Source organism: Procambarus clarkii, chromosome 1, assembly GCF_040958095.1.
Source record: "Procambarus clarkii isolate CNS0578487 chromosome 1, FALCON_Pclarkii_2.0, whole genome shotgun sequence".
In the NCBI taxonomy this organism is placed as follows: Eukaryota; Metazoa; Arthropoda; class Malacostraca; order Decapoda; family Cambaridae; genus Procambarus; species Procambarus clarkii.
Window position 1 is genome coordinate 20627565 of NC_091150.1, and position 13749 is coordinate 20641313.

A 13749-nucleotide genomic window follows, 5' to 3' on the forward strand; every position below is an offset into this window, starting at 1 on the left:
TGGTAGGGGCGCGGGGTACTGCGCAGCTAGTTTTCACCTATTACAGCAGCCAGCTCTGTTTCTCCTGGGTACGTTGTCCTCTTGCGGGGTTTTTCTTTTCGTTTTTGTTTTTGCCTGGTGGGGGGTGTCTGCCTTTGTGTCCCTTGCCCCCGTTATCTTGGAGTTTTTGACCTCCCGTGTTCCGTGGTAACCCCCTGCTTGGTCCCGTGAGTAGTCACGTCCTAGAGAGTCAGCTTTAGCAGTTTGTTTGGTAGGCTTGGGCGCCGGTTAGTAGTACCCTGCCTGGGCTTACCCTTAGCAATACCAGTCTAAGGGCCCTGGGAATCCCCGTGGGGGTGCATGGGGTCTGATGGATGCGACTCCTGGGTCCCCTCTCGCCTTGTGCAAGTTTGAGGGTTGCTCTGTTTCCGTGTTTTAGGGGGACGCTCATTGTTTTTCCCTCTGCCATACTGCCTGTTGGGTTGGTGACACCTTCGACCCTGAGTCCTGCGAGCATTGTTGCTTGTTTGTGACTCAATTCACCCAATCTACTGATGACATTCTTTGGGTGCAGGCGGTTCAGGTGTTGCATGCTGGATATAGGTTGCTGCAACATGCTCGGTTGGTTGCTTCCTCGGATGCCCCGAGGCTGCCCCGCTTTGCTTATAGGGATCCGGACTTGGGGGTGTAGGTCACTTCAGTCTTTGTTCGGTCCCCAACCCCTCGTTCTTCCCCTGCTTACCTGCTTGATTCATGCTTGATGGGGTTCTGGGAGTTCTTCTACTCCCCAAGCCTGGCCCGAGGCCAGGCTTGACTTGTGAGAGTTTGGTCCAGTAGGCTGGTGCTTGTAGCGGCCCACAGGCCCACATATCCACCACAGCCCGGTTGGTCCGGCACTCCTTGGAGAAAATTATCTAGTTTTCTCTTAAAGATGTCCACGGTTGTTCCAGCAATATTTCTTATACTTGCTGGGAGGGTGTTGAAAAACCGTGGACCTCTAATGTTTATACAGTGTCCTCTGATTGTGCCTATAGTGCCCCTGCTCCTCACTGGTTCTATTCTGCATTTTCTTCCATATTATTCATTCAGTACTATGTTGTTATATTACTGTGTAGATTTGGGACCTGGCCCCTCCAGTAATTTCCACGTTATATAATTATATATATTATATTATAATATTATAATATTATTACTGTATATTATATTTCCACGTTATATTTATGTTATTTGATATCTCTCTCTTGCCTTCTTTCTAGTGAGTACACTTGGAGCGCTTTGAGACGATCCCAATAATTTAGGTGCTTTATCGCATCTATGCGTGCCGTATATGTTCTCTGTTATGTTGTATGTTATGTGTCCGTATATGCTGTGGTGCATTCTGGTCCTCCTCCTGCTTCTGGCTCTGAAGCATCTGAGAGCTTCGGGGTTGGGGCGGGGTTTAGCTGGTTTTGAGACTCGGGCAGTCTCCGGGGATGCCCCATGCCCCTTCTGGGGTGGCGATGGAGGCATTCGAGTCGGTTCCTCCAGCCGTGGCGTATGGGTCTGATCAGTGGGCCCCCCTTAATTTAGTGTATTACAACTGCCCCGGCTTTTTCTTTTGAGGCCAGGGCTTTGGAGGATGATTCAGCCCCAGGTCCTGGTGTGGAGGTTCCTGGGGTTGGGGGCCTTGGGCCCCATTGGATCCCTCCCGGGGTTTCCTACCCTCCGAGTGGGGCTTACTGTTACATGGAGTAGAGTTTCCCCCCTCCCCCCCCCCCCCCCTCCTCTAGGTATGAGTTGGTTTTGGTGTCGGCCCCTCCCCAGGTTCAGTTCCGTGTCCCTTCGGGTCTGTTGTTCCTGTGGGAAATTTTACCCACTTTATCAACTTTATTTTCTAAGTACGTAATGAATTCTTTCTATATCATATCAAAATCATATCAGAATCTTATCAGAATTTCTTATCAGAATCTTATCAGAATAACTTCAGATTCATTATATCCTACATCAAATGGATCCTACATGGCCATTGGTCCGGTATACCTATGGGCCCATATGAGTCTGCGTGACTTTGTGCATGATTTCTCAAGGATCTAGAAGGTTCGAGAACAACTTACTTAATTACAAAACTATTGGAACATCTGTCGATTCCGGTGAAGACCAACTCCAATACTTTATAGGAATTGATGGTACTCTTCAGTACTACTTATCATCTTTAAATTATTGGGACCACTTAAAAATTTTAAATCTGTTTCTTAGAGCACAGGTGGGAGAGATACATAATAATAATTTATGTTTGGAAAATACTAGGAGGACTGATTCCAAATTTACACAGAAAAATAACACCACATACACCAGAAAGCATGGCAGACTGTTCCAAATAGCACCATTGAAAAGCAAAGGTGCAATAGACACACTGAGAGAGAACTTGATCAACATCAGAGGCCCAAGTCTTTTCAACATTCCTACACATATGGAACATAACTGGTTGAACTCTCACAGTGTTCAAAAGAGAACTTGATGAACACCTTCAGAGGATACCTGATTAATCAGGCTGTAACTTGTACATCAGGCTGTGAGTAGAAATGCTGAAGAGCCTAGTTGACCAGATCACCAACCAGTGCAGTGCAGACCACCAACCAATGCAACCAGGCCTCCTGGTCTCCAACCAGGTGGCCTGGTTGGAGACCAGGTTGTGGGGATGCAGATCCTTGGAATCATCAACAGGTATACAGGTACAAGCTTCGTAAAGCAATTTTAAAATACAAGAGCACTTTTTGAAATATTTATAATTAAAAGAGCAAGATTAAGAATCACTGATTGTTGATTGTAATGAAACTCCTCTTTCTGGTATGACACTTGGTAGCTTCCCGATGCTTCATCCTAGTAATTACCCAGGAGTGCCTGATAGGGACCAGGATCAGAACCTGGCTCAAAAAGCCAAAGGGAAGCCGGGGACACGAGAGACAACCACAGAAACCAAGAGAAACAGACAACTTCTTGGACAGATTTATAACTTTGATGGAATTATTGCAAACAATTGTTACTGCAGGAAAATTCCAGTAGCAATATGCCCCACACATTACCAGCTGATGGCCCAAGACACCCAGGGTCTCAGTCAGGGCACAACAGGCTAGGGCAGGATGAAAGGAAGAGTGTTTCTGTGGATAAGAAAGCCAAGTTAATAATAGGGAAATGTGAATGTGAATTCACATGAATTGATGAATTGATGAATTACATGAATGAAATGTGGAAATGTGAATTCGATTGGGCAGCAGAAAATAACATGATGTTTAACAGTGATAAATTTCAGGTACTCAGGTACGGCAAAAATGAGGATCTGAAACATAATACAGGGTACAAAACACAATCGAATCTTCCCATAGTAGAAAAACAGCATGTCAAGGATTTGGGAATAATGATGTCCGACGATCTAACGTTTAGGGAGCATAACCAAGCAAATATCGCGTCAGCCAGAAAAATGATCGGATGGATTACGAGAACTTTCAAATCCAGGGATCCCATCACAATGGTTGTACTTTTCAAGTCACTTGTGTTGTCCCGTCTCAAGTACTGCTCAGTACTCACTTCCACCTTCAGAGCAGGAGAGATTGCTGAAATAGAGGGAATACAGAGAACATATATGGCACGCATAGACGAGATAAAACACCTAAATTATTGGGATCGTCTCAAAGCTCTCCAAATGTACTCTCTAGAAAGGAGACGAGAGATACCAAATAATATACACATGGAAGATACTGGAGGGACAGGTCCCAAATCTACACAGTAAAATAACAACGTACTGGAGTGAACGATATGGAAGAAAATGCAGAATAGAACCAGTGAAGAGTAGAGGTGCCATAGGCACAATCAGAGAGCACTGTATAAACATCAGAGGTCCGCGGTTGTTCAACGTCCTACCAGCGACTATAAGAAATATTGCCAGAACAACCGTGGACATCTTCAAGAGAGAACTGGACAGTTTTCTAAGAGAAGTTCCGGATCAGCCAGGCTGTGGTGGGTACGTGGCCCTGCGGGCCGCTCCAAGCAACAGCCTGGTGGACCAAACTCTCACAAGTCGAGCCTGGCCTCGGGCCGGGCTTGGGGAGTAGAAGAACTCCCAGAACCCCATCAACCAGGTATCAACCAGGTAATGTGGCTGGGGGAGGCAAACAGCTGACAGAGGAGTATGGTTTTGATGCTAGTACTGTTTCTGACATATACAAGCAAAGTAATCAGATTATGGAGTGTGTTAATAAAGAAAGAGCATTGATAGTAAGAGAATTGACAGAAAAACATTGAAAGCTTTGATGTATGAGTAAATGAATAATGTTTTTACCAGTGTTTAATGAAACATTGCTGCCTGGGACTGCTTGTTGGTGGTGCACAGTTACAACCTGTAGCTGAAGGTATGGCATCAACCATGGCCATAGAGAACTTAAAAGCCTCTATTGTACAGGGTGACTGTCGAGGCTTAATAGATGGCATCACATAGTACTGTAACATGTTATGCTGCCTCAGTGTTACAAAGAGGCAGCCTGTGCGACAGAGAGAGAGAAGTTTAGAAATTAAGGTTTCATAATTTTACTCATACAGTACTCATTAAATAAAAACCCACAAAATCATTGCCATAAAAAAAATAGAGTTTGGTGATAAAAGCCAAAAAATTTCAATTACCTGTACAGTATTCCAAAGTTCAAAATTCATTTAATTCCAGGTTGGGTGTGGAAAGGTTTGATCTGGATTTTGAAGGGTCCACTGTACAGAGGAATATAGATTAATTATGGCAATTGTAATTTATCATTAATGTTTTTACACCAGTACTGCACTGTATAATTAGAAATATTGATAATTAGATGTATTAATCGGTGTGTTATATTAGAGATAAACAAATATATACTATTTTCAGCACATTCGGCAGACAGTGTTGACCCGTTCAGGAAGCAAGAACCATGTAGAAAATGTGGCTGAAGAAACGGAAGCTGCAGTTGCTCAAGCTATTGCAACCGATAAAACTCCTGAGGTGAGTCAAACATTCTCTTATCTAGTATTTGATTCAAAGAGAGCTATGCATGTGCATTAATACTAACATTTAATAACTGGAATTTCCTATGCATTGTTTGTCCTTGGTGCTTAGAAAATCTAAATTTAGGTTTCCCTGCATAGATTGAAGATACTGTACAGGTATTCGTATTTGTGTTTATACTAGAGACTATAGACTGTCCTTTCCATTTTGCTTTTGTGGTTAGGGATTTTGGTGAAGGTGTGAAGGATACTTGTTTCATGCAATAGTGTGAAGGATACATGCCTCATACTGTAGTGTGAAGGATACATGCCTCATACTGTAGTGTGAAGGATACATGCCTCATACTGTAGTGTGAAGGATACATGCCTCATACTGTAGTGTGAAGGATACATGCCTCATACAATAGTGTGAAGGATACATGCCTCATACTGTAGTGTGAAGGATACATGCCTCATACTGTAGTGTGAAGGATACATGCCTCATACTGTAGTGTGAAGGATACATGCCTCATACTGTAGTGTGAAGGATACATGCCTCATACTGTAGTGTGAAGGATACATGCCTCATACTGTAGTGTGAAGGATACATGCCTCATACTGTAGTGTGAAGGATACATGCCTCATACTGTAGTGTGAAGGATACATGCCTCATACTGTAGTGTGAAGGATACATGCCTCATACTGTAGTGTGAAGGATACATGCCTCATACTGTAGTGTGAAGGATACATGCCTCATACAATAGTGTGAAGGATACATGCCTCATACTGTAGTGTGAAGGATACATGCCTCATACTGTAGTGTGAAGGATACATGCCTCATACTGAAGTGTGAAGGATACATGCCTCATACTGTAGTGTGAAGGATACATGCCTCATGCAATAGTGTGAAGGATACATGCCTCATACTGTAGTGTGAAGGATACATGCCTCATACTGTAGTGTGAAGGATACATGCCTCATACTGTAGTGTGAAGGATACATGCCTCATACTGTAGTGTGAAGGATACATGCCTCATACAATAGTGTGAAGGATACATGCCTCATACTGTAGTGTGAAGGATACATGCCTCATACAATAGTGTGAAGGATACATGCCTCATACAATAGTGTGAAGGATACATGCCTCATGCATTAGTGTGAAGGATACATGCCTCATACAATAGTGTGAAGGATACATGCCTCATACAATAGTGTGAAGGATACATGCCTCATACAATAGTGTGAAGGATACATGCCTCATGCATTAGTGTGAAGGATACATGCCTCATACAATAGTGTGAAGGATACATGCCTCATACAATAGTGTGAAGGATACATGCCTCATACTGTAGTGTGAAGGATACATGCCTCATGCAATAGTGTGAAGGATACATGGCTCATACAATAGTGTGAAGGATACATGCCTCATGCAATAGTGTGAAGGAATCATGCCTCATACAATAGTGTGAAGGATACATGCCTCATACAATAGTGTGAAGGATACATGCCTCATACAATAGTGTGAAGGATACATGCCTCATACTGTAGTGTGAAGGATACATGCCTCATACAATAGTGTGAAGGATACATGCCTCATACAATAGTGTGAAGGATACATGCCTCATGCATTAGTGTGAAGGATACATGCCTCATACAATAGTGTGAAGGATACATGCCTCATACAATAGTGTGAAGGATACATGCCTCATACTGTAGTGTGAAGGATACATGCCTCATACAATAGTGTGAAGGATACATGCCTCATACAATAGTGTGAAGGATACATGCCTCATGCAATAGTGTGAAGGATACATGCCTCATGCAATAGTGTGAAGGATACATGCCTCATACAATAGTGTGAAGGATACATGCCTTATGCAATAGTGTGAAGGATACATGCCTCATACAATAGTGTGAAGGATACATGGCTCATGCAATAGGGCTCGTGTTCAGGTTGTAGTCCTGTGGCAGCATGTCTGCTCCTCTTCCCTATGATCGAGAGTTCTCCTGGACTGTGATTGTACAACATCTCTGCGGGAGCCAGGTGATGTAATACAGCTGCAGACGACAGTCATTGTCGCACTCATGGAGATGAAACCTGAAGATGATATTTTAAATGCGGTAATATTCCTAAGGGGCTACTAATTTTAGAGATGGGAGAGGAAAAATTAGGAAAGATGGAGGTGTTGCTGTGCTGGTGAAAGAACACCTAACAGTAAACAAAATAATGATTGACAATCTACGAAAAGTTGACATAATAGCGCTGGAGATCTGCAGTCAAGATCATAAATTGATAATCAAAAATGCCCGCTGTCCACAGTCATGCAACACACGGACAAAGGAGGAGTGGGACAAGAGGTCCTCATAACAATCATGAGAGATTATAGTAAGAGTGGATGAAGATAGATCACGTCTGCTGGTAGTTGGTGACTTCAATTTGAAGTCCATAGACTGGGAGGCCTATGAAGTTAGAATGGATGACTTTTGAACCTGTAGATTCATAAACCTTATCCTGGAGACATTCGTGTATCAACACGTTAAACAAGCTACGAGGATGAGAGAAGGGTGATGTTCCATCAGTGCTGGATTTGGTATTTACCAGGAAAGAGGGAGAGATATTTGACATTCAATACCTTCCACTCTTGGGCAAAAGTGACTATGGTCTGTTGGATATAAAGTATACATTTCTTTATAATCTAGAAGGGAATGAGAAAAATAAAGCAGTAGAAAAACCTGAACTCAGAACAGGACACCGCGGGAAACTTGGAGTGTTCTTTAAAGAATTTGATTGGAAAGACTTGCTCTTAGGTGAGGAAGTAAATGAGATGTTTTGAGAAATATACGATAAAGGCACAAGAAAAATTATACCAAAAGAGAGATGCAGAACTAGGAAACAGGATTGGTTGGACTGAAATTGTGAGAGGGCCAGAGACCAAAAGATACAAAAATGGAATCTATAGGAAGAGGCCAGACCCTCAAACATACCAGCAATACAAAGAAGCAAGAAACAACTACACAACAGTGAGAAGAGAGGCAGAAAGAAATTTTGAGAAAGGGATAACAGACAAATGTAAAACAGAACCAAGCCTATTCTATAAATTCATTAACCTCTGCACTGTGCAGAGCACCTTGTGGCGCTGGATCGAGGGTGCACAGAGCACCATGTGACGTTTTTAGGTATAGGGAGCGATTCAAAACTCTCGCGGGTACACGGGGCTCACATCCTGTGTCTCAGGACTCCTGTAAACAGACGCCATCTTGAAAAAAATCATCAGCATCCGTGCTGGCTGTGAGAGCCTTAGTACTGAGAGAGCGACCAAGGCTGGCGGATGCAGGAGTAGCGCACAGCACTGCTGTGCAGTTAGGGGGCCACAGCACCACTTAGTAATGATGAATAAAATAGGTTACTGAAATTATTTTGCATTGATAGTGTTATAAATGATCTTGACTGTCATAAAGACGATGTACATTGTTCAGATATCAGTAAACACAATGTTGGTTATGATATTCACAGCATGAGGTAGAGAGAGACAGCACCCAGCCATTGTTTCCTGCATTTACACATCATGAAATGACCTTATTTTCCATCATCAATGTTCATTTTGTTATGGAAATTGATTCATTTTCAAGATTTCATGACAGGATTATGATAATCACAGCAGTTTTGTAGCTGGTCATAGTGAGATGAGTAGAATATTGGAGGCATTGTCTTACATCATGTGCCTGCTGGCGTTGTCTGCTTGGGGCTCCATGCTGTGCATCATGTGCCTGCTGGCGTTGTCTGCTTGGGGCTCCATGCTGTGCATCATGTGCCTGCTGGCGTTGTCTGCTTGGGGCTCCATGCTGTGTTATAGTTAAATCACCATACTCACCAGAACTGTTTATTAGTTTGTTATGGTGCATATGAATGTTGATAGTGATATATAACATGCATATATAGCATAAGAATAACAAGAACACTGTTTTGTTGATCTAAGAATATAATATATGTGTCACCAAATATGAGGTCAATATTTTTCAGAATAGTGAAGTTCCACACATTTAACTACATACATCTCATATATTACACACTATTGAATAAAATTACTGTAAAAAAATAGATCTGAACCGTTCACAAACACTGAAATAGTTATGTAAAAATGTATTTGGGACAGCCCTTGCCACACTCAGCTCTCGGGTTCTAGGATGACCTTGGATTCTTGTTCTGTGTATATAAACTCTCAACACACGATCTTTGTGGTTCATTATGGTGCACAAACATGTAGAGAGGAATATACAACGTGTATATAGTGTAATAACAGCTAAACACTGTTTGATTGATCATAGAATATAATATACATGTCACATATATGAGCCCCATAATTTTGAGCATAGCAATGTTCCACACATTGAACTACATAAATTCCACAAATTACACACTTTTGAAAAATATTACAGCAAAAAACCAGAGAAGAAACAAATGAGAAACATCAAAATAAATGTGTAAAATTATATTCATGGCAACTACTGCCCCGCGGGGTGGCAAAGTCGGGTGACCCCAAGCACCTCATGACTCGACTTCAACCTCCAAAACCTCTTGTGCCCGGATGTCAGCCCAAGACATGTTCCCAAACACAGCAACAAGATCCACAAACTTCTGAACGTCATGAACATGAGGGTAGACTGCAGGCTGGCTAGACTTGATAACCCTGCGGACAACCTGAGAGACCCGAGCCCTGGAGCAGGGCTCGGGTCTCTTGGATGAACCCAAAGCGTGTCCACAGACACAGAATCCGAGGCGCGCAGGTAAAGGCGTAAAGCTGCAACTGGACACAAGACATGATGCAGCCCCGGACTGACCAACTAAGTATCAATAACCCATGGACTCCTCCAGAAGCCTGTTATCTCATTCTTCGCAAGAAAAGGAGGAGATGGCTAAAAACGAACAAAACATCCACCAAGACCAAAAGAGCAGAAACACCTGCACCGGAGGAGAGCATGAAGCTCACCAACCCCCAGAGGCCAAAGCCAACAAAAACAGAGCCGTTTGAAAACAGGCATAGACCAAAAGGGCCACAACAAACTGAGGAGGAGAGAGGAAAGAGAGCACCCGATCCAAAGACCAGGACAGCTCAGGCGGCGTATGAGCAGGCCGGAGTTGGAAACACACATGAGAAAGCTTACGGAACGGAGCTGAAGTGACATCTACCCCAAACACAAGGTGGAGTGGCTCCGCCAGCACTGCCTGATAAGAGGTGACAGTATTCCGCATAAGATGTCGGTCCTGAAAGAGCCAAGCAAGGAAAGACAAAACAATACAAACAGAAATAGAAGTCAACCTACAAAGAGAAAGGAAGTGTCAAAAAGAATGCCAAGAGACTTCATACTGTCTCCGAAAAGAAGACTGCAGGTGGGGACACCAGTAGTCCAAGGAACCAGAACAGACCCTGAGGCCAAACCCGACCCAGTGGGTAAACCAGCACGACAAAGTTCAAACTCCCTCACAACTGCTAGAGCAACCGCCGAGTGACCAGCGACCACCTCAGGAACAACCGAAGGCAGGACTGCAGCCAGAGCAACGCTGCAGGAGGAAAAGACATGGACACTGTCTGAGAATCCCAGACAAGGCCCAGCCAAGTTCGAACCTGGGATGGAACCAAATGGGACTTCCTCCAGTTCACTAGAAACCTGAACCCGGCAAACTGGGAAAGAACCAAACCCCTGACGAGTAGACAAGTGAACCAGCTAGGAGCCCATACCAACCAGTCGTCGAGGTACGCCAAGACCTGAACACCTAGAAGACACAAATGGGCCACCATGACCCGGATAAGACACGTGAAAACGCGAGGTGCCAGATTTAGCTTGAAGGGAAAACATCGAAAGCAGAAAGCTTGCTGCCCCACCACAAAACTTAACCAGTCCTTGAACCCTGGATGAATGGGGACATGCCAATACATGTCCAGGAGGTCCAGAGACACCATCCACAAATCCTGGCTTCAAGAAAAGCCGGACCTGGGACAGAGTGGATATCCAAAACGAGAGGCGAGGAATCCAGCATTTCAGATGGGACAAGTCCAAAATGAACCGAAGCACAGTCCTGTTTCGGCCCTGGAAACAAATGAGAAACCCACTTGAGGAACGAAGTCATCTCAACCACGCCCAAGTGCACCCACTCCAGGACGAATTGAAGGGGAAGAAGCCCGCACCACCAGCACACATCCTCCAAGAGGAGGAGGAGCTGCCCAACGCCACCACAGGCCGGAGTAGCAAAATCCTGATAGGAAATGGCAGCCAGAGTAGACGTCAGTTCGAGCCGGCTGCAGTCGACGAAAAGTGGTCTAGTGGCCAGCTCAGTGGGCAGAGGTCCCCCCCTCCCACGGTGGGGGGGATGCGAATGAGCGGCACGTCAGGTTGATGATGATTTGCTTGTTACCTTGTTTTTCTTGCGGGGAGTTCTTGGGTTCTGCTCGGTCTTGAGTTGCACCTTTCTACCAGTTGGGGTTTGTTTTGGGGCGCCTACCTTTCTGGGTTCCTAACCCCGGTCGATGGCAGACATGACATCCCTTCGCCTCCCTGAGGGAAATCAGGTTCTGGCTCGTGGTTCCTGGTAGGAATAGAACTCCATATGACTGAAGCCCCACACTAATATAGCTAATATCAGCTCCAGGGAGTCTTTGGGGGCTCCCCACAGAAGAGTACATTAAAGATATACAAAAGGGGGGATATAAGATACATCTTGGAAAACCTCATGCAGAGCAAAATGAGCATTAAATTGTAATAATAGGGAGATCACAGTAGATGAACTGGTACAAATCAAGGGGGGCAACCATACAATGCTAGCAATACATTAGCTAATACTAAAGAGAATTCGAATACAGTTTGTGCCAATAAAATAATGTAAACTTTACTGTATGTTTTATTAATAAATATTTAAGAACATCACATTGAGCTCGAACTAGGATGAAAAAGGCAGGATATATTTTTAGAACAGCAATAGAAAGGAGTAAGTAACTTGCATCATTGATTTGTGTAACATGCCATATTTCTCACAACAGTAATGAATGCCGGGTTTGTCCCTGTTGTATGGTGTGTGTGTCCTGTAGTGGTGTTTGTCCCTGTTGTATGGTGTGTGTGTCCTGTAGTGATGTTTGTCCCTGTTGTATGGTGTATGTCCTGTAGTGGTGTTTGTCCCTGTTGTATGGTGTGTGTGTCCAGTACTGGTGTTTGTCCCTGTTGTATGGTGTGTGTGTCCTGTACTGGTGTTTGTCCCTGTTGTATGGTGTATGTCCTGTAGTGGTGTTTGTCCCTGTTGTATGGTGTGTGTGTCCTGTACTGGTGTTTGTCCCTGTTGTATGGTGTATGTCCTGTAGTGGTGTTTGTCCCTGTTGTATGGTGTGTGTGTCCTGTACTGGTGTTTGTCCCTGTTGTATGGTGTGTGTGTCCTGTACTGGTGTTTGTCCCTGTTGTATGGTGTATGTCCTGTAGTGGTGTTTGTCCCTGTTGTATGGTGTGTGTGTCCTGTACTGGTGTTTGTCCCTGTTGTATGGTGTGTGTGTCCTGTACTGGTGTTTGTCCCTGTTGTATGGTGTATGTCCTGTAGTGGTGTTTGTCCCTGTTGTATGGTGTGTGTGTCCTGTAGTGATGTTTGTCCCTGTTGTATGGTGTGTGTCCTGTAGTGATGTTTGTCCCTGTTGTATGGTGTGTGTCCTGTAGTGATGTTTGTCCCTGTTGTATGGTGTGTGTGTCCTGTACTGGTGTTTGTCCCTGTTGTATGGTGTGTGTGTCCTGAAGTGATGTTTGTCCCTGTTGTATGGTGTGTGTGTCCTGTAGTGGTGTTTGTCCCTGTTGTATGGTGTGTGTGTCCTGTAGTGGTGTTTGTCCCTGTTGTATGGTGTGTGTGTCCTGTAGTGATGTTTGTCCCTATTGTATGGTGTGTGTGTGTCCTGTAGTGGTGTTTGTCCCTGTTGTATGGTGTGTGTGTGTGTCCTGAAGTGATGTTTGTCCCTGTTGTATGGTGTGTGTGTCCTGTAGTGATGTTTGTCCCTGTTGTATGGTGTGTGTCCTGTAGTGATGTTTGTCCCTGTTGTATGGTGTGTGTGTGTGTGTGTCCTGAAGTGATGTTTGTCCCTGTTGTATGGTGTGTGTCCTGAAGTGATGTTTGTCCCTGTTGTATGGTGTGTGTGTCCTGTAGTGATGTTTGTCCCTGTTGTATGGTGTGTGTCCTGTAGTGATGTTTGTCCCTGTTGTATGGTGTGTGTCCTGTAGTGATGTTTGTCCCTGTTGTATGGTGTGTGTGTCCTGTAGTGATGTTTGTCCCTGTTGTATGGTGTGTGTCCTGTAGTGATGTTTGTCCCTGTTGTATGGTGTGTGTGTCCTGTAGTGATGTTTGTCCCTGTTGTATGGTGTGTGTGTCCTGTAGTGGTGTTTGTCCCTGTTGTATGGTGTGTGTGTCCTGTAGTGGTGTTTGTCCGTGTTGTATGGTGTGTGTGTCCTGTAGTGGTGTTTGTCCCTGTTGTATGGTGTGTGTGTCCTGTAGTGGTGTTTGTCCTTGTTGTATGGTGTTTGTCCTGTAGTGGTGTTTGTCCCTGTTGTATGGTGTGTGTGTGTGTATGTCCTGTAGTGATGTTTGTCCCTGTTGTATGGTGTGTGTCCTGTAGTGGTGTTTGTCCCTGTTGTATGGTGTGTGTGTCCTGTAGTGATGTTTGTCCCTGTTGTATGGTGTGTGTCCTGTAGTGATGTTTGTCCCTGTTGTATGGTGTGTGTGTCCTGTAGTGGTGTTTGTCCCTGTTGTATGGTGTGTGTGTGTGTGTG

The 13749-nt window shown here is 44.2% G+C and overlaps 1 protein-coding gene across 1 annotated transcript in view; it reads left to right on the top strand.

The window, feature by feature from the left end:
* Window positions 1-13749, top strand: part of LOC123754206 (histone deacetylase 4) — a 99069-nt gene that overhangs the window by 11897 nt on the left and 73423 nt on the right. The window contains 1 exon segment of the mRNA XM_045736418.2: window positions 4865-4978. Within this exon segment, the coding sequence (XP_045592374.2) occupies window positions 4865-4978 (114 nt within the window).